Source organism: Carassius gibelio, chromosome A4, assembly GCF_023724105.1.
Source record: "Carassius gibelio isolate Cgi1373 ecotype wild population from Czech Republic chromosome A4, carGib1.2-hapl.c, whole genome shotgun sequence".
NCBI classification, from domain to species: Eukaryota; Metazoa; Chordata; class Actinopteri; order Cypriniformes; family Cyprinidae; genus Carassius; species Carassius gibelio.
This window is the reverse complement of record NC_068374.1, coordinates 12405823-12427055: the sequence shown is the minus strand read 5'-3', so window position 1 is coordinate 12427055 and position 21233 is coordinate 12405823. Positions and strand designations below refer to the sequence as shown.

The 21233-nt window shown below is 39.3% G+C and overlaps 1 protein-coding gene and 1 long non-coding RNA gene across 2 annotated transcripts in view; both read left to right on the top strand.

Moving 5' to 3' along the window:
* Window positions 1-10594, top strand: part of LOC127969063 (NACHT, LRR and PYD domains-containing protein 3) — a 44442-nt gene extending 33848 nt beyond the window's left edge. Inside the window, exons 6-10 of the mRNA XM_052570680.1 lie at window positions 236-409; window positions 526-699; window positions 1842-2015; window positions 4340-4386; window positions 8503-10594. Coding sequence (XP_052426640.1) covers window positions 236-409; window positions 526-699; window positions 1842-2015; window positions 4340-4386; window positions 8503-9029 — 1096 coding nt within the window. The 3' untranslated portion in view covers window positions 9030-10594. The remainder of the gene's footprint in view (window positions 1-235; window positions 410-525; window positions 700-1841; window positions 2016-4339; window positions 4387-8502) is intronic.
* Window positions 10595-13894: 3300 nt separating this feature from the next.
* LOC127970123 (uncharacterized) lies at window positions 13895-17086 on the top strand. The gene is made up of 3 exons (XR_008156530.1): window positions 13895-15207; window positions 15295-15448; window positions 16746-17086. It is a non-coding gene; the product is annotated as an uncharacterized LOC127970123 (long non-coding RNA).
* Window positions 17087-21233: the final 4147 nt, after the last annotated feature.

Below are 21233 nucleotides of genomic sequence, written 5' to 3'. Positions count from 1 at the left end.
AATGATGAACTCACTATATGTATATAGTCTATTAATGTATTAACTAAAGTTTATAAATTAGTAATGAACTACAATAGTCTTATAATTATTATAAGTGCTTTGTTATTCTATAATTATTATAAAATGTAACCATGTGAAGTAATTGAACTGTATTTAGTACAAACATGCACTCCGGATTATACATTATATAAACTCATATATTCACATTAATATAACTGTTTTGTTCTTTACACAGGCTATGTGGATGTAATCTCACTGCTCAATCCTGTGAGAGTTTGTCTTTAGCTCTACAATCCTCAAATTCCCATCTAAATGTGCTGGACCTGAGTAACAATGACCTGCAGGATTCAGGAGTGAAGCTGCTTTCTGAAGGATTGAAGAGTGCATACTCTAAGCTGAAGATATTGAGGTGTTTGAATTTGAAATACTTTAAACTTGCAAAACAATGCAAAATAATGAATTACTAAAAAAAATCACAATGTTAAAATTTATTCTGTATGTAATTACTGAGTTCTTCTTGTTTAGAATTTCCATCTGTAACCTCACTGCTCAGTCTTGTGAGAGTTTGTCATCAGTTCTACAATCCTCAAATTCCCATTTAACTGAGCTGGACCTGAGTAACAATGACCTGCAGGATTCAGGAGTGAAGTTTATTTCTGATGGACTGAAGAGTCTAAACTGTCAGCTGGAGAGACTTAGGTAAATGGTTTACCATAAAATAATATTGAGCCACATCAATATACAGAGCTCATTCCTTCATTAGGTGACGTGGAGGAATGCATGGTAAAAACTAATCCAAAACATTAAAGAAAAAAAAAGGAAAATAAACACAGGGAAATGGAATGGCCCTTACTGTTGGGAATGCTGTTATGTCACAGTCTCTCAGACAGGAAGGGATGAGGAGATGCTAAAGAATACTTTGGAGTTTATTTAAAAAACAACGAACATCAGGGATGACAATTAAGACCTTCAACATATAAATGTTACTACTTTTACGACATATACGACATGGAACAGCAACAAGGGAGAATAGAATTGGCTAAAACTAAATAGGGCAGATAACAGGGTGCAGACAGGTGAGGAGGATAACTGATAATGAGACACAAATGGAGACAAATTCACATGACAAGGACGGGCACAAAAAAGACCAAATAAGGATAATAGGAACAAAAATGTGACAAAAAGTGAGTCTAGAAAAATTTTAGGAAAAAAAAATGAATTTGAGGGAGAAAATGGGCCCTAAGTAAGGTTCACTTTTGTGTCCCTTTAGGTGGTTATCTGTGATTTAAGGTTTATCTAAAATCTCAGATAACAGCTCTGAAAGCGTTTTTAGGTCTCAAACGAACTAGGTGTTAAAATACCCTATTAGAAGTAGAAGTAAATATGCCACTCTCACAAATAGAATTAAGCACAAAAATGACATCAAATCAGTATCCAGGAATTTAAAATTAATATTATAAGTATTAAATATGGTCATTTGCAGTTAGAAGAGATGCTTGAACCAGCCTGACCAGTCAAATGACTGAGAATGCTGAAGTCTGAGGATGTCCTCATATAAGCACATTATTATGAATGAGGCTTGTGTGTATAGCATGTTTCTATGCTCCTACCTCCTCAGCACATTGCTCAGTCACAAACAAGCTAATTGGAAATCATCATAAAGTCTGTTCTGTCTCTGTTAATATTACACATTTGACATGACTGACAAGATCAGAATGACACCAAATACACATATTTTTATTGAATAATCAGTTTAATACACAGAAAGGATACAACACATAATGTGACATACAGAACAATCAAACTAATGTGATGTGGACCGTTGCTGTATGTTTTTATAGGTTGTCTGGCTGTATGGTGACAGAGGAGGGCTGTTGTTATGTGCCTTCAGCTCTGACTTCAAACCCCTCATGCTTGAGAGAGCTGGATCTAAGCTATAATCACCCTGGAGATTCAGGAGTCAACCTGCTCTCTGAAAAACTGGAGGATCCAAACTGCTCACTGGATAAATTCAAGTATGTCGAGCAGGAAGAGGTTTTAAGTTTTATTGTTTAAAAGGGGGGTGAAATGCTCATTTTCACTCAGTATCCTGTTAATCTTGAGTACCTCTAGTGTAGTACTGCATCCTTCATAACTCCAAAAAGTCTTTAGTTTTATTATATTCATAAGAGAAAGATAGTCTGTACCGATTTTTCCCGGAAAAACACGACCGGCTGGAGGCGTGACGTGTGGGCAGAGCTAAATAATCACGAGCGACAGTAGGCGTTGAGAGAATGTGGAAGCTGTGACATTACCGTGAGGAAAAAACCATCATCCAAAACAAACCATGGCTTACAGTCAGATTCAGCCGTTTATTTATGATCCAGAATCAGATCCCGAGGCTGAAACTGAACGAGAGCAGCAGCAGCAACGACTCGCTCTGAGTGGGGCTCGAACCTGGGTCTCCGGCATGGGAGGCGGACGCACTAACAAGGAGGCAGAGATATTTGAAGCAGTTTTACTCACTGCCTGCGGTTCCAACACACGATCGTGACCCTTTTTCGTTGGGATTGCATCATCCTTAAGAAATAAACGATATGCAAATCCGTCGTCAAACTGGGCCTTGTTTGTAAAACAAGCATCTTCGAAATGCAGGGAACAAACAAAAACACTTGCACAACTCTGTTGATGCTCTGTAAAAATAAACCCCATCCACTGGTCCCTTAATTCTGTTTTCTTTGGTAATCTGTGCAGGGTTGTCTTGCCCTGGCAACCAAAAACACACTTCTTTTGTGACTTTTAGCGACGCTCTCGCTCTGATCAGTGAATCGCTCTGATCAGTGAAATTTCTGTGCTCAGCCTCGCTATACGGGAGCGCGCGCTCTTCCGGCAGACGTGCCCTAGGACCTATATAAGGAAATTCCACTCCATCTAACGTCACACAGAGCCATACTCTAAAAAAACTTTCCGAAACTTGTGACAAACTGGAAGGAGTATTCTGGGAACAAAAATACTCCTTCAAACGTACAACTTAATTTTTGAAACTTTGTCCATGTTTATCATGGGAATCCAACTCTTTAACAGTGTAAAAAACTCAGTATGCATGAAATAGCATTTCACCCCCCCTTTAAACTTTTCAACGTCTCTGGGTATATATATATATATATGTGAGTCTACAAGTTTTTAGAGGATGCAACAATATTTCGTATTTAAATAAAACACTAGTCTGAGGAGTAAAATCTTAACTAAGCTGCTCGAAAAAACTAAACAAATTAACAACAAAACAGTACTTTAACTTACCCCCTAACTGGCCACAAAACCAGAGCAAACAATGGAAACAAAATAAAAATAGCAGCCTCCTCCCTACAGATCCCATTAGAAGTAGAAACTAACATATTCAAAATGATAAATTATGTTGCAAACTTTAACAACTTGTAAATAAAGGAACATAAAAGCCCTAACTTTAAAGTGAACATCAGATGCCCATTTTACAAGTTGGTATGATTCATTAATTCTACATTCTACATGCATAATACATACATGAAATCATACTTTGGTTAAAATTCCTCAATGGGCGTGTAAAACAACAGCCTTTTTACATTGTCAAAAACATCTCTGTTCCCAGCAAGCTGTGTTTCTTTAAATGATAATGAGCTACTGCTCGCCCCACCCCACTCTTCCTATTTTTTTAGTGTGTGTTCAGTGGTGTTACCATAAAAAAAAAATATATTCACAGCATCTTCAGTGGCTCTGATATCAGAAGAAAACGAAGACTCTTATGTTCACATTTCTACAAAAACTACAAAAGTAGAGTTTCTGTGTTGCTCGATCTGTGTTGAGTGACTGAATGTGTGCGTGTGAGCTGCATTGAAGACATTATTATTAGAATGAGGACATTATTATTTATGGGCTTGAAAAAATGGTGCAATTAATCAGAATATTGAACCTGGTTAAGAGTGCAATGTTAACGTGAAACCTGCACCATTTCTGATACACTTACAGTAGGCAGTGTTCAATAAACAGATGTTTTACTGAATTCTCCTGAGGTGAAATTCAGTGCAGTCCCGTATCAGGATACGTATCATATTGTGACTTTACTGATGATACACAGCCCTACTAGCAACCATCCCATATACTCTAGAAACTGCACAGCCCTAGCAACCAAGTTGAGTACCTTAGCAACTGTATAACAACACCTTAGAAACCACCCTGAATATGTTATCAATTGCAAAGCAACTTAATCACATACCTTGTCTATAACGTAGCAACTCCCTAGCAACCACCCTGAGTACATTTTATAGTAACTGAATAGCAACAGCCATTTGTTCACTGACTGAATGTGGCTCTGTGTGTTTTCTAGTGTGGATCATGGAGGAGAATCCAGGATTACAACAGGACTACAGAAATGTATGTCTAAACACTCTCTCTCTCTCTCTCTCTCTAAAAAAACATAAAAAGTCTGTTTGATTCACTTCAGATTAAAAATATATCACTACAAAAGTTATAAACCTGACACAGTGGTTACTTGTGGATCATTTCAGGTATTTCTGGGGTCCGCCAAACACACCACCAGTTTATAGTCATTGTGGGGATTGAATTTTATAATTTTTTGTAAAGTTTTTAAAAAGTAGTAAACTGACTTCAACACATTTTTTAAAGCAGTTTGTAAAAAGACAATATAATCTACTCTGAATACAAACCCAATTCCACAAAAATTGGGTCACTGTACAAATTGTGAGTGAAAAAGGAATGAAATAATTTACAATCTCATGAATTTAGATTTTATTCACAACAGAATATAGATAACATATCAAATGCTGAATGTGAGTAATTTTGATATATCATGCCAAATATTGGCATAAAACATTTTAAAAAGAAGTCATTAATCCTAAAACATTCCAAAAGAATGGAGTCGTAAACAGTTTACCAATTAAATACCCACAGTTAGAAAGAGACCATAATAAAGTCTACTTTAACAGAAGGGACAAGCCCCACAGCAAATCAGTGCATACAAATTCATAAACCAAGTGACAAATCAAAAAGAAACTACAACAAAAGAAACAAACACACGCTCCCCTTCTGTTAAGCTTCAGTACCACATCTAGTCAAATATTGACCTGTAGATATAAATGCACAGAACAATCAGAGGAGCAGCAATCCAGCACTGTGATGGCCACACAGTCAGCTGCAAGCACTGGGGTGGATGGAGTCCTTGATGACTTTAACAGCTCTGCTTTTGCAGCGTTTGAAGTAGATGTCCTGCAGAGAGGGGGGAGCAGACCCTGAGATGTGCTCAGCTAAGCGCACCACTCTTTGCAGGGCTTTGCAGTCTTGACTGGAGCTGTTCCCATACCACACTGAGTCAATACACTTTCTATGGACCCTAAATAGAAGGTTTTCAGGATTGCTGCTGAGAAACTGAATTTCTTCAGCTGTCGCAGATGGTACAGTCTTTTCCTGGCTATATTAACCTGTGTTTGAATCTGGGTAATCCAAGTCAGGTCCTCGGAGATGTTTACACCAAGGTACTTGAAGCTGCTCACCCTCTCCACAGGGACTTGCTGATCATAAGAGGAGTATAGGGCTGCTGCTGTCTCTTCCTGAAGTTAACAATCAGCTTTTTATAGTTTTGCTCACATTCAAAGTGAGCAACATGATTTTAGTTTCTCTACCTCATCCAAGTATGCAGTCTCATTGTTGTGAATGATGCCCAGAACGACGATATCATCAGTAAATTTGATAATAGATGTGGAGCTGTGGGAAGACACACAGTCATGCATGTAGAGAGAGTAGAGCAGGGGACTCAAGACACAGCCATGTGGGGCTCCTACATTCAGGGGGATGGAGTTAGAGGTGAATTGGCCCACTTTCACAACTTGAGGTCTGCCTGTGAGGAAGTTTTGAATCCAGTTGCAGAGTGAAGAATTCAGGAAGGTCTATGAGTTAAGAAACTAGCTTTATGGGGACTATATTATTGAAAGCTGAGCTATAGTTGATTTGCAGCCTTACATAGTTCCCTTTATTGCTGTCAATGTGCATGAAAGAAGATTGCAGGATGTGAGAGATGGGATCATCTTTTGGGGGCGATAAGAAAACTGAAGAAGGTCCAAAGTATCCGGGATAAAAGAGCAAATGTAGTTTTTAACCAGTCTCTCAAAGACGCTCATGACTATGGATGTGAGAGCAACTAGATGACAAGAGGGTTTATTGTTCTTAAGCACAGGGATGATGAGAGATTTTTTTAAAGGAGGTGGGAACCACCGATGTAGTAAGAGACTCATTAAAGATGGATGTCAACAAACCAGCAAAATTATCAGCACAGGACCTCAGAACATCAGGTCCAGCTGCTTTCCTGATGTTCACTCGCTTTAGAGCCCTCCGAACTTCATCCTCAGACACGATGATCACATGATAATCGCTGATCTGACTGCTGCTTCCAGATGTGCTGACTGGCAGACTTGTGCCGCTTAGATTGTTTTCGAAGTGGCCGTAGAAATATTTTATCTCTTCAGCCAGCGACTGAGAAGAGAAGGTCCTTATAATTACTGTTTCAGTTGCTTGCTCATCTAGCGTGTTTACAAAGCTTAATGCTACATCTGTGAAATCACTGATGTCAGATGAACTTGCCCAAAACATGTCCCAGTCTACATCATCAAGAGCCGCCTGTAGCATGGCTTCATAGTGGCTGACCAGCGCGACACCACCCTCTGCACCGGGGGTTGTTGAATGAGCCTTTGTTTATATTCCGGTTTGAGGAAAATGGCGGCATTATCCAATTTGCCAAAAGCTGGTAGTGAGCAAGCTTTTTAGGCATTCTTAAATTGAGTGTAGCAATGAACCAGTGAATTCAGTCCTATGGTTGGATAGGAAACATGTTGATAAAAGTTTAACATAACCTGCCTGAGGTTGGCTTTGTTAAAGTTCCCAGCGATGATAAAAGCAGCATCAGGATGTTTGTTGATGTTGCCGCTGAGCACATCATGAAGCTTAGACAAAGCCAAGCCGGTGTCTGCTTGTGGTGGGATGTAACAGAAGTAATGATGATCGATGAAAACTCCTGGGGCAGATAAGATAGGTGGAAAATAATGGATAAATATTTCAAATTAGGCAAGCAGGAGCATGGCGGAGTGGAGATATTCCTGGGGTCACACTTTTTCTTATTAATCATGAAACATACGCCTCAATCTTTGGATTTACCGTCCTTGTTTGTTCTATTTATCTGTAAAACAGAGACGTTTCAAACGACATTACAACAGTGTATGGGACCAAGGTCGTGAGCCATGTTTCAGACAAACAAAGGATGTTAAAGTCCCTAATGGCCGCTCACGGGGACCTACGGGAACCTGGGGGTAGGATAGACGAGGCGAGAGAAAAGGAGATGGAAGGAGGAGCGACAGAGACGAGAGAGGGGAGAGAGAGAAAAAAAAAAGAAGCAAAATTCCGGTTCCCAGACGCACTGCTGCTCGGCCCTCCACCAGCAGGGTGATCTCCTCCGCGGTGCCTGGCGGTGGCACTGGACGGCCCTCGGCGGACAGCGCGACACTCCTCCGCCACCCGATGGACGGCGACTGCTCCTCCGGTTTTGGGCAGCGGCAGGAGTCCCCCGTTCCCTGCCCCTCCGGATTCCATCGCGGAGGCTACAGGCTCCGGCCCCCTGGTGAACGGCGCCGACTCCTCCGCTCCCTCACGGTCCATATTGTGGACGGCCGGCAGCGAGCTCGCCCGTCCCCGGCAACTCGCTCCAGCCCACCGCCTCGAGCGTCCATGGCGGCACATACCTCGCCAGCTCGAGGGCACCGCGGATTCACCACAGTGGCGAGGGATCTTCAGCAGCGCGTCCCTCCTTCTCCCGGGCTTCGCCACCACTGTAACGATACGATCTCCATACTCATCGGGAAGAAGGAGGCGGGAACCGGCGCACAATCAAAACATTTTAATAATTCAAAAATAAATACAAAACAGCGCAAAATAAAGAGCAAACATGAAATAATGTCCCAGGCCTGGTCCTCTCTCGTCCTTCACGGTCGTCGCTCTAGTCTTATATCCTTCCATCTCCTACGTGGGACTCGATATCGGCGGTGGGGCGCAGGTGCAGCTCATCTTCAATCACTACACCTGGCCTCACTCCTCGTTCCCACGCCTCTCGGCCCCGCTCCACTCGCCACAGAAAGTTTTTTTTTTTTTTTTTACAATGATTGTTTGATCTACAGTTGCTATAGTAACAAACTCAACTTTGACATGCATCTGATGGACAACCGGTCTTACAAAAAGCTAATTTTGCTTCGCCTAGTTATAATGTATACAATACATAAACAAATGCTGATCAATCACTGTTGATTTTTCCAGAGACAGTAGACCAAACTTTTTGTTGATAATATGATGAAATGTGATGCTTAATTACCTGTACATTCTGCTTTGGCAAAACTTTTTTTTTTTTGGTATTAAAATGTTTTTTAAAGTCTCTCTCTCTCTCTCACACACACACACACACATTACTTGTTATGTCTCTTTTCTTGTGTTCAGATGCATGTTTTCTCACACTGGATCCAAACACAGCAAACACTCATCTCATTCTGTCTGAGGAGAACAGAAAGGTGACAGGTGTGGATGAGTCTCAGTCGTATCCTGATCATCCAGACAGATTTGGTGATGTGTGTCAGGTGTTGTGTAGAGAGAGTGTGTGTGGACGCTGTTACTGGGAGATTGAGTGGAGTGGAGATTATGGTGTGTTTATATCAGTGTCATATAAGAGCATCAACAGGAAGGGACGGGGTGAGGAGTGTGTGTTTGGATTTAATGATAAGTCCTGGAGTTTGTTCTGCTCTCCTGACAGTTTCTCATTTAGACACAATAACAAACATACTGTTCTCCCTGTGAACTCCATCATCAGTAGAATAGGTGTGTATGTGGATCACGGTGCAGGAACTCTTTCCTTCTACAGCGTCTCTGACACATTGAACCTCATCCACACAGTCCAGACCACATTCACTCAGCCGCTCTATCCTGGTTTTGATGTTCATTATTGTGGATCATCAGTGAAACTGTGTTAATGAATCAGATTAGACTGACGACTAATAATAATAGGGGAGGTGTTGGCACAGTGGATAAGACACACCACCTTTGGTGTAAGAGACCCGGGTTCGAATCCACTGTGAGACACCAGTGTGTCCCTGAGCAAGACACTTAACCCCTAGTTGCTCCAGAAGTGTGCAATTTCTGACATATATAGCAATTGTAAGTCTCTTTGGATAAAAGCGTCAGCTAAATGAATAATTGTAAATGTAATACTGTATGAGGTTCCATTTGTGCCAAAATTATGTCGCCATGTTGTCTGTCTATGCTATGTGTCGTCTCAACTTACTCCTGTCATCTGTCCTTGTCTTTTGGCTGTGTCGTCTTGCGTGTCAATGCTGCTTGTGTCATGACTATGCGTCGTTTCCCTCTGTCGTTACTATGCGTCGTCTTCCATGTCTATGCTATGTGTCGTTTCCCTCGGTCATTACTATGTGTACGGTGTACATTTTAGGACATCCTCAGACCTCAGTCCAAATGAAAAGGCGTCATGCCTCAGACTGAAAGGCTTCAGTCATAGAACAAAACGGCATCGAGCCTCGGACTGAAAAGCTTCAGGTCTCAGGAAAAAATGACGTCAGGTGTCAGGTCTCATAGAATTAGGCATCAGACGAAATTAACTCAGGTGGAGTATCGCGTTGCCCCGCCCCATGTGACGTCACACGTAAGCTGTTCAGAGGAAGTGGTGTATAATGGTTTATTGATTACAAAAGGAGGTAAGCAGTGTCTGATATATTATATTTTAACAGTTTTTTTCAAATGTTACACTTATTAAGTTATTCAGGGACGACAACATGCATTTCGAGAGTCATGTATGCATGTTTAAAAAGTTAGTTAACCATATTGCAATCAGCAAGCTTATATTTTGGCAAAGTAGTAAAATTACCGTCCGAGGATGTCCTAAAATGTACACCGTACTCATAGTAATGACAGAGGGAAACGACGCGTAGCAACGACATGGAAGACGACACATAGTAATGACAGAGGGAAACAATGCATAGTCATGACACAAGCAGCATTGACACGCAAGACGACACAGTCAAACGGCAAGGACAGATGACAGGAGTAAGTTGAGACGACACATAGCATAGACAGACAACATGTCAACATAATTTTGGCACAAATGGAACCTCATAATACTGCAGCTGAACTTCTGTCACTGAAATAACTTAAATGTGAGAATAAATGTCAGAATAAATGTGCTTAAAATCCTCATACAGTATAGACAGTAGGTGCGTTTACATGGACACTTTTTGCTTCTATCGGATTGAATTCATTCTGATTGACTAATCAAAACGAAGTGTTTACATGAATGCTGAATATAGTGATCGGGTTGATGTGTGCGTTTACTGTCACAAGCTTCTGATCGGATTTACTCTTTTGACATGCACACACTGCGTGAATATTCAGTTTCCCGCTGCTGTCGCATTCTGTTTTAAAAAGCACACGTCATATTTATCTACTTCGGATCCTAATTAGGCGATGACCAGCACATGAACTGTTGTGCTGCTTAACGTTACTTAAAAAAAAAAAAGGTTAAAAAGTGTCCCTTCCCGCACCCAAAACTAGTTGTCTATTGATGAGAGTTTTAAACAAGGACTGGTGGAACGTGGTCCTGTTCCACTTCACATACGCTGAGTGAAAGGGGAGATTTATGATGACAGGACACTTATTTATGACACTTTAGTCACCAGGAAGAATAGCTCGTTCTGTACGTTATACATCATTACGCTATATCTACGTCACTGCGCATGCCCAGTACTTTCCGATAATCCGATCAAGCATTTCCTCTTGCTCAGATTACAAAATCCTTACAATCCGATCAAAATTTTAGTCGGATCTGGCCAATTCAATCCGATTGACGTGTTTACATGTGACTTTTTTTATTCTGATTGTGCTTCTAGTCCTATTACGATCGGATTAGTAGTGTCCATGTAAACGCAGCTAGTGAGATCAGTATGTGTGTGTATTTATAAGAGAGTGTTTCTGTGTATCTACATTTGTGTTTTTATTGTAGTGTTAACATCATTCATTTCTATTACTATCAACATTTCCTTTCAATTTAAAAGTTCTTTACGAGTCATGTTTGTGAAAAGTACATGTAATTTATTTTTCTCTATTGTTTTTGTGCCTAAATAATACACAATGAGAAATGAACTTGAGATCAGAATTGAATTGATGCTTGTATCATGAATATAATTCCTCAAAAGACTTCAGGAGAGTTTCTGATGTAGAATAAAACATTAATCATTGCATTCAATAAAATATATTGTTACTACAGAAAAGCTGTTTTAAATTATTATGGGGTCTCTTTAAAGCTGTGATTTTATTTACTTATTTTAAATTTACTGGTTTTTATTTATCTAAATATGTAAAAATGTGATAGAATATGTATAATCTTTCTTGAATTGACAATAAAAACAGCCATTTTTTTATAAGTGCAAGTCTACGCATATAATTTACATATTACGTCAGCAATACAAACCAACCTGATTTATAATATTATAGCCTAACTATTATGATATATAATTTATTACATTCATTGAAATAAACAATTCTACTCCCCATAAATAAAACACCTGATGCTGTCGGGAGCTGACCAATTTTGTGAGATTCAGTTTGAAAGGAGTAACAGCACAAAGAAGTTGCGATTGTAACGCCTGTGTTATACTTTCCGCATGAGCAATCCAGACGCAGACATGGCCAGCAAGGATGCAGACTTCTTCAATTTATACTTGTGCAGGCTGATGGCCAGCTCTAATTGCCCAGAATTATTGCACATCTGACTGTCTTTATATTCTTTTATTGACGGATTGCACAGGTTCGAGTAGCAATGAGCTTCTTCACTCTGCCTGGCTGCACATGTGCAATTTTGCTTTTGAAGCCAACTGACCACGCGCACCTGTCCAGCGCGGTCGTCTGCTAGAGCCTCTGCTCACACTCTCCAATCACGCATACCTAGCGGATATAGCGGACTCGCGGACGCAGAGAGTTTGACAGAGGGTTTAAGATGCAGGCTTGCATGACCTGACGCGCAACATTTCAGAAAATGTGCGTTCACAGATGTAGCCTATTTTGACCCAAATATGGAAAAGCACTTTTGAATTTAATAATATGTATAAATCCATTTATCTGAACTTCTTCAAGTGAGTTGCAGGGTAAAAATAAATAAATAAATAAATAAATAAAATAAAAAACGAAAATCCAGCACTTCTCCATACTGATACTGCGACTATTGACAGTTTGTACATGTTCATTCGCTGGCATTTTTTGAATTTCTTTTTTTTCTCCCTTAAAAAACAAATGTGTCCATTCTGATGCGCAATTTTACCTTACAGGCAATTTACCTAATGGCTGTTGATGACTATTTGAATTGAATTCTGCCAAAGTGCGCGCTTGTATGTGTTCGTTAAATGCTTATGCCAGTGCTCATGTCTGAAAATAATATATGAAGAAGAAAAAAAATCACGTAAAAACATTAGGATATAGCTTATATTTCATTAGTTGCATATTCTTTTTTAAATTGATGTAAACAATACAATTTTACAATTTTTTTTCTTTTTTTTTTCAGCATGTTGTGCAGACCGCATTAGAATTCTTGACGGGCCGCAGGTTGAGAACCACTGCTTTATATCAAACATTTTTAAATCGTCCACAGCTGAGCTTTGCGGGAAGCTGATCTGTGCCAGATCATGTGAAGTGAATGTAATGAACAAAGTCGTTTTCATATGCAATGAAAAAACAAACAAACAAAAAAACATGGATAACCTAGATTAGTCCCAGGCTCTGTTCTGAAGTAAAATAATTATAATTAGTACTGTTAACCAAGAGTAACACATTTTAACGGATTCATCGCCTATTTTCATTTGCTGAATGTTTTCTTTATTTTTTATTTTTTAAACACGCTAAAAAAGAAAGTTTGTCAGAGGAAAAATAAATTTATGAGTCGTGTATAGGTTTCATTTTAACGGATCAATCACCTATTTTCGTTTGCTGCATTTTATTTATTTTTTTAAGTTTGAGAGAGGAAAAAAATAGGCTATAGGCTCTGCCGCGGCGGTATGCGTGGCGGTAAGCGCCAGAAAGGCTGGCCACCTACTGTACATGTACAGTAAATACATCTCTGTAAAATTACTGCAGTAGTAGAGAGAATACTACAGACACAGTGGAATCATTGAACAAAGGTTGTAATATATTGATGCAAAACACTACAGAACAATCACACCATAGGTTTATTTGAATCAAAGGAAAAATAATTAGCTATGAAATAGAAGAGAAAAGACAGTACTGAAAAAGATTTCCTCCCACTACTGCTTGACCTCCATTGTGACCTGGATCACCTGCTGGCTCCATGTTACGTATCACTATGCTCTTGCAATTGTATCCCAATCAACCCTTCACTATATACTCCCCAGATAGCAACAGACTCCGGGGCGAATCCGCTTTCAAGTCGCCTGGTCTGATCTACGCTCGGATTCAATTCGACAACGCGCACAGAATATGCCCCGCCTCCGCTCAGCACACTGTCAGTTTGCGGACTCGTCACAGACACTGGGCAGATTCACTAACCGGACGCGCCTTTTTCAATTATCGTTGTCACTGACTGAATCCTTCTCCTCACCGTGGAAAAGCTGGAGCCGACAGGTCGGTGAAGACTGAACACGGTAAGAATAGTTAAAATATACTTTATTTGAACAGTTGTATCCAGTAACTTTACCGTTAATTGATTTTTTTTAATGTTTGTAATTTTAAAAAATGACTGTGGCCAAGTTAGCTCTTCAGAGTCATTAGCGCTAACTCAGATTTGATTAAAAAGTTTCTTAATCTTTTTGGGAGGGGGCGATTTAATAAGCTTTTTAAATAAGGTTTCAGTCCAGTGTGACCTAAACGCACATTTTCACTCCTTTCAAGTAAAATAGCAGGCAAGCTAATGTTAGGCCTAAAGTTATCTGTTTTTTTCACTGAACTTCTAACGTTAGTTGTTTTAGTCTATTTTTTTGTTTACATATGATATGACTATTCTCCACTTCATGTAATGTTGTTTCAGATCTTTATTTCATATCATATTAATTCATAATTAATAAGTTACCATGTGTGTAAAAATGAGTAAGTGTGTGTGTGTGTGTGTGTTCTGTTGCAGCTTACAACTCATTCAAGTGCCACCAGTGTGTTTTTGGAGTATTTCTTCTTTCTATTTCATCTTTCATTTGAGGAAAGTAAGATTAAAAACTGTTTTAAACTTGATTTTGTCAAATACTGATAATGGTCCTCAACTACAGCTTTTAACGTGTAATAAATGTGCCATTTCAAAAGATTCATACCATTATTTCTTACCATATTAATTAATAATTAATAAGTTACTGTTTGTGTTTGTGTTCTGTTGCAGCTTACAGCTCATTCAAGTGCCACCAGTGTGTTTTTGGAGTATTGCATCTTTCGATTTCATCTTAAACGAACATCTGAGTAAAGTAAGATTAAAAACTGTTTTAAACTTCTTTAGCCAGCTATTTTGTCAAATACTGATAATTAGGGCTGGACGATTAATCAAAGTACTTGAAACCCGAAATTCAGAACCTCTAACCGACGCAATTGATGTAAAACACAGAGACAGCGCACGAGCAGTGAGCCTTGCGTCTTCACTAAACTCTGTCAGTTGTATGTGTTTTATGGTTTATGTGTATTAGCCTATGGTTTGCCAGTTTAGACATTCAAACGATTATATGATCCGATGTGTATTATATCGAGCTCGGTGCTCATGCTCAATAATTGAGGTAAAATGTTTAATTAATTGAGGTTTTGATTTTAGGTCATAATTGTCCAGCCCTACTTATAATGGTCCACACTACAACTTTTAACATGTAATACACGTGCCATTTGATTTCAAAAGATTCATACAAGGTTAAAAGTTTAGGCTGTTTCTTAGGTTGTGTTTGTTATTGGAAATGAGATTTGCATTATATATAACACTGTGGAAAGCAGTGATGGAGTGTACATAGTATACAAAGAATTTTCAGAGATGTTTTTGTTTAAAAACCTACTTTTTAGGTTTACAACCTACTTTGTTGGTTTCACTTTCATGCATCGGATTTAATCAGAATATCTTAATTTGTGTTCCGAAGATGAATGAAGCCCTTACATGTGTAGAACAACATGAGGGTGAGTAATTAATGACAGAATTTTAATTTTGGGGTGAACTAACCTTTTAATATATAAGAAACTGACAGGATTTTTGTTACATTTTAGATTTCTTCCCTTGCGACTGTTGGGGGCCATGACACAAAACGTGTCACGTGGAAGTGGAACATCCTTTCCCGCATGTTCCAGGATGACGTTGGGAGAAGGGTGTGAATGGGGAAAAAAGCATTCAGCCAGATGGAGTCCAAGAAGTTCCTCCTGTGTAAGTAAATGTGGGAATGTCAGCGGGAGCAAACAGTTCTGACGCACACATAACAAGCAGGTACGAAACACGTAGGGCGAGGGGAGATTTTCCACTAGTTAATCAATGCAGATGGTTTCATTATCTTGGCCGGATACAAAAGTCTGAGAGGATAAAAGTAATAAAAGCATAAATGTGTATCCAAATATACTTGGGCGGCCCACCCAAGTAAAGTCTATGGTTGCATCTCAATCAGCTCACTATTTCAGTAGTCAGGGCACTGATCAGGGAGTCAGCCACATTCATTTACATGATATACTGATTCATCGACTTAGGAAGCTTTTGGAATTGACTTTGTTTTTTGACGTTGAAGGAGTATATGCCGAATTGCCATATCCTTCATACTGATATTAATTATATTATTACATGATTTCTTGTTTGACTATTAATCAAGTTATAGCAAGAGTGAATTGTGTAACCTTATGTGTGCTGTATTTCTTTTCCTTTTGTCCACATATTAATGTCCACATATTATGTGTGTGTATCCAACCGTAATAAGACACTTGCCAGTGCTAGAAAGCCTTGAATTTTAGATAAGTTCTCTGTGTATGTGTGTTAGTATCTGTCTGTACAGGGAGAAGCTCAGAGACAGTCCCAGGACAAACGATCAACTGCCAGTGTCCAGCGTATCAGATATACGTCTTTGGAGAGTTAATCTAGGTTTTGGAACCAATCAGAATTTAGTTGACTTATGTATTGATGCAGTGAGTATCCTCTGTCAGGGTATAACTGTGGTTGATTTTGAGTTGTACGGGGGGGCGGCCTGCGAACTCCGTCGAGAGTATTGAAGCTGACTTCTGCTGATGAAATTGCTAACTATTTTCTTCAAGTAAAATTATTATTATTAATTGAACTCATCTCTGACTCCTGGTATTCATTGCCAAATATCTGGTCCTTGGGTTTTAACTGTAAATTCCCCTACAACGTGAACATTTAAAGCTGCATGCTGATTGGCTGTTGTCGCATATTTTTGCTGTATGATATTGGCTCTTATATTAATCCATATCGAGTAAAAATGCCTAGGGCTTCTCATCATTATCAACATATTTTATCGCAATTCAATATAATATTGTTTATCTACACAGCCCTATGCTAGAGCGCCAAAAGTTACATATTGTACCTAATAAATGTCAGGTTGTACACTTTTGTTTTAAAGGCAGTGGTTATGTGTATCCTTTAAAAAAAAAAAAAAAAAAAAACTGGTAGCTTCAATGTGAATGATTTTTTTTTTAAATGAAAATCTGCTTGTGTATTACAGGTGCTGTGAGAAAGAGCCATGTATCACGTGCCGCCACTGATGAAGAAATCACAAAACACACAATACGGTGGTTCAGCCTGGCAGCTCATAGGGGAAGCTCAAGGAACGTCCCACTGTGAGCACCCAGCAGTAGAGTTCTTCAGAGCTTCATTGTTACCTTCGGTGTTTTGAACAGTTACAATAAAATAAAGGTACAAGGTTACTATTTTAGATAAATGTTTTTTAATTGTTTTGGTTTTTATTCAAAGAATCAACTTGTTTTTATTTTTCTATTAAAAGAAAATTAAATGAAATCCAGTTTCTAAAAAAAATAAAGAAAATAAGCAGTACAACTGTTAACAAAAAATGTTGCTCAAATATTTACTCTTCTTAATGTTGTAAAGTCTTATTTTTCATTAAATAAAAAAAGGTACAATTTATGCTTGCATTTCATTTTCTGTAATAATTCTATTCAATACTTATTAATGTACATAAATAATTAAACTAAAAATAATAAAAGTAATTACAGATTGTAAATACATTTACAGACTATTTTTATAGTTTTATTGTAACTGGCTAAAGTTCTGAATGATTTCATGTTTTATTAATAAAGGGAGACATAAAATATTAAAGCTTTTATAGAGCAATCCAGTCTATCTGATGTTGGTCCATTTAGATTTAAAAAATTTCTGTGTAGCGAGTTGTGGCCAGAATACTAGTTCGAGAGTGATCTGAAAGGTATCCAGACCAAATGACCCACTTAATAAGCGGGTCCATATCGGATCCGCGGCGGATCAGGTGCTTCATAAACGGCTCCTGATCAGATCCGCGGCGCGGATGAACTTCCTTATCAGCGGACACGGGGCAGGTCTGCCCCGGATCTGATCTGAATCCACAATCCTTATCTGTTCCGGATCCGCAGCGCTGTGCAAGTAGACTCCGTTCCGGACCCGTTTTGCGGATCCGTTCTGGAGCTTGTGATACCTCTGGGGCGGATCCGTTGCGGAGTCAGTTTGCTATCTGGGTCATTCCACAATGTGCACTCAATCATCAGTAACGAGTTGGCAGAATTGGACAAGTAATTACAAGGGCCTGTATCTACACAGTGCAGTTCTGTCAATACTGTAAATAGTCTGAAAAGGTGGTACAGTATTTGGGGCCATAGACACAGTGTCTGATGAAGCATTATGATCAAATATTAGGCTACATCCATTGATATTGTAGTCTGATTGGTTCATGATTTACAGTAAACATTCCATACAACTATGCATTAAGAGTAATGCAACAGCTACTTATCATTTTGAGCAGTTGTATCAATTGATAGTTAGATCATTGTAAGGAAATGATTAGACACTCATTTGAAATGTTCTGTGTGAATTGCCTTTTGAAATAGTAGCACTTGATGTTAAGTTGAGTCATATTGAACAGGTGATTTCTGTTGAATGAACAAATGATCTAAGTTTTATGTATATTATATCCAAGCAATTGAGAAAAGGGTTAGAGTTTTGAAAACTGTGCATTTTGATCATTGGTTGTGAGTTTTGTGTCTAGAGTTGTGAAAAATGACATCAAGGTTCTGAAAATAGTAACAAAGTGCTTGTAAAAAACTGTAATAAAGACTCCCTTTTTATTTTCAGTTCATTTGGATTACTGAAGTCAACTATTTTCTAATTTGTAGAATATTATTGATAATAATATTCATTTCTCATAATCACACAGCCTGTTAGGATCTATAAATACTAAAGTGTGAGAATTAAAGATGAATTTGCGCTAGCCTACGGATGCGTGTGTGACCGCTGCACATACATGTGCTTCTCTGTTTCTCGCTTCTTACTTTTAACTGCACTCGCAAGTGAATATTAAATCATGTTGTGTGATAAGTATATTCTAAATAAATTACAAACATAAAAATGATATACATTTACTTTGTCCTTAGATTCTTACTTATAACTCTTCCCTCTCAGTCATTATGCAGCTCATTATACGGGCCATTGATGATTTTCACATCATTTAGAAAGAAAAATTCTAGGCTACAAGCTCCAGTTCTCAAAAGTCCCGGGAACCACCCTTACGAAAAATAACCATGGTTTTATTATAGTAAAACTGTAGTAACCCATGGTTTTTTGGCGTGTTGACTACCATTTGTATAACCACAGATTTACTACAAATACCATGGTTAAACTATGGTTAATTTAGCAAAACCATGGTTAATTTGTGATAGCCATGGTTTAACTATAGTAACCATGGTTTTTTGGTTTTATTTGTAGTAAAACCATGGTTAATTTTCATAAGGGCAATGTTCTCTATGTGTTTTATGGCCTTATTCAAGTGATTTAACATTTTTAGTTTTTCACCACACATTAAAAAATTTTTTCTTAAAAACACAATCATGTACCCTGTTTGTGCTGATTAGATTTAGATGTTTATGAGCAACTGAACAAAGGGACAAATATCAGGGCATGACAAAACTTCTCCAGGCCCCAAAAATACCCTTAGACCTCAGAGGGTTAACCAGGAAAATTAAAAATGGCACGTCATGCCGAAAAGTTTGCCGACCCGATTTAAATGATTATAAAAGCATTAAAAATGGTACAACTGCTGTAAAATAAAAAGTCAGTATTTAAATTGTAATACTACTATGTCACGACCTGGGCTGATCTGTCTGTTCTTCCCTTATTTTGGTTGTGTGTTGTGTTTACACTTATCATGTCCTTCTGTGTCATTGTGGTGTCCTTTTCCACCCTCTTGCTCCATTTATTATCTTATTTTTGGCCCACAACATCACCTGCTCTGCATTATGTTAATTACTCCTTCCCTATTTAGCTTCCTTGTGTGTGCTGTCTTGTGTCAGTTCATCTTATTGTGCTCTGTGCAAGCTGAGCTCTGACCACATCTTCTTTCATGTTTTTTGGCTGAGCAGAGACCTTGAAAGTTTTGCTTTCATCTTTTAGTTTTTCTTTTTTCCTCTCCCTTCTGCTTCCAGGCAGCGTTAACCTTCTCCTGCTCAACCCAAGCTTGGCTCTTCTTCGTTCAGTGACTGAGTTCGCTATAAGTTCAAGACTTTAGCAGCGACCTTTGACTGGAATGAGGGTTTTGTAGAGCTGTATTCCATGCTGGACTGGATGAGGAGATCCAAGACAGGATCACAACCCATGAGCTTCCGCACACCTGTGATGATCTTCTCGACTTGGCCCTCCATGTGGAAAGCCACCTTCGTTGCCAACGATCGACTGCTCGCACCTCTTGGAGAGTGGGAGAAATTACCAGTGACTCCATCTCTGCCTTGCCTCTGCCTTCCCCTGCTGACCCTGAACCAATGCAGGTGGGACGCCTGCGTCTCACTCCTCAGCAAAAACAAGAGAGACTCTCCAGGGACTTATGGTTCTACTGTGGGAGGGCCGGACATTTTGTCAGCAAATGCCCGCTGTGGAGGCGGAGGCGTGGTTTAGCGAAGTCTGCAGCCGGAGAGAGAATTGGGAGACGAACAGTGAGTGAGCGGGCTGAACGGAAATAATCAACACCTGTCTCTTGTTTCAGTAATTGGCATGGAGAGAGTATTTAACGCCAGGAGAAACAGGAGTAGAATGAGAGAGACCCGCTGCTGACGAGCGTGAACCACAGAACTGAGAACCGGACTGAGCTTTCTGTTTATGGTGTGAGAGGCACCGTTTTTGTTTTATATATTCTTATTAAAAGTCGTCAGCAGTAAAGCCGACCCCTCGTCCTCTTCCTTTCAACCTTTGAACCCATTTACACTGGTGCCATCGAGCAGGTGAGGGAGTGTGCCTAATTATTCGGACCTCACCAGCCCCTTGACTGATCTTACTAAAAAGGAGGCGCCTGATACAGTCCAGTGGACGGAGCCATGTCAGCAGGCCTTTACCCAAGTCAAGGCCGCCCTATGTGGCGGGCCGTTGTTACACGCTCCTAATTTTTCTCTCCCTTTTCTGTTGCAGACAGACGCGTCGGACAGGGGGCTGGGTGCAGTCCTGTCTCAGGAGATGGAGGGAGAGGAACGGCCGGTGGTGTACATTAGTCGTAAGCTCTCTAAGAGAAAGAGTTGAAAAAGAGTGCCGGGCTATCAGGTGGGCCATCCTCACCCTCCGCTACTATCTCCTGGGACGGGAGTTCACCCTCTGTTCGGACCACGCGCAGATCACTCGGTGGTATCCGGCTCTACAGCCTTTTAAGTTCAAGTTGGTCCACAGGCCGGTCCCACTTTATATTAAGTGACCTAAACAACTATGTACTTACATCAAATTAAGCATTTGATACAATGTACTTATGATGTACTTACCTGTATTTAATGTACTTACATTTTAAGTACCTGCTTGATTTATTTGTAGTTACTGTAGTGTAGTTACATTTGTAAGTACACTTTTATAAGGACACACCATAATTGCATATTGTAACTACAATTGTAACTACGCTACAGTTTCTGTTAATTTTTGGGGGGGGCGGTGTTTTTACACATATAAAGCATTATAGTTCATGCCTACTTGTGTGTGG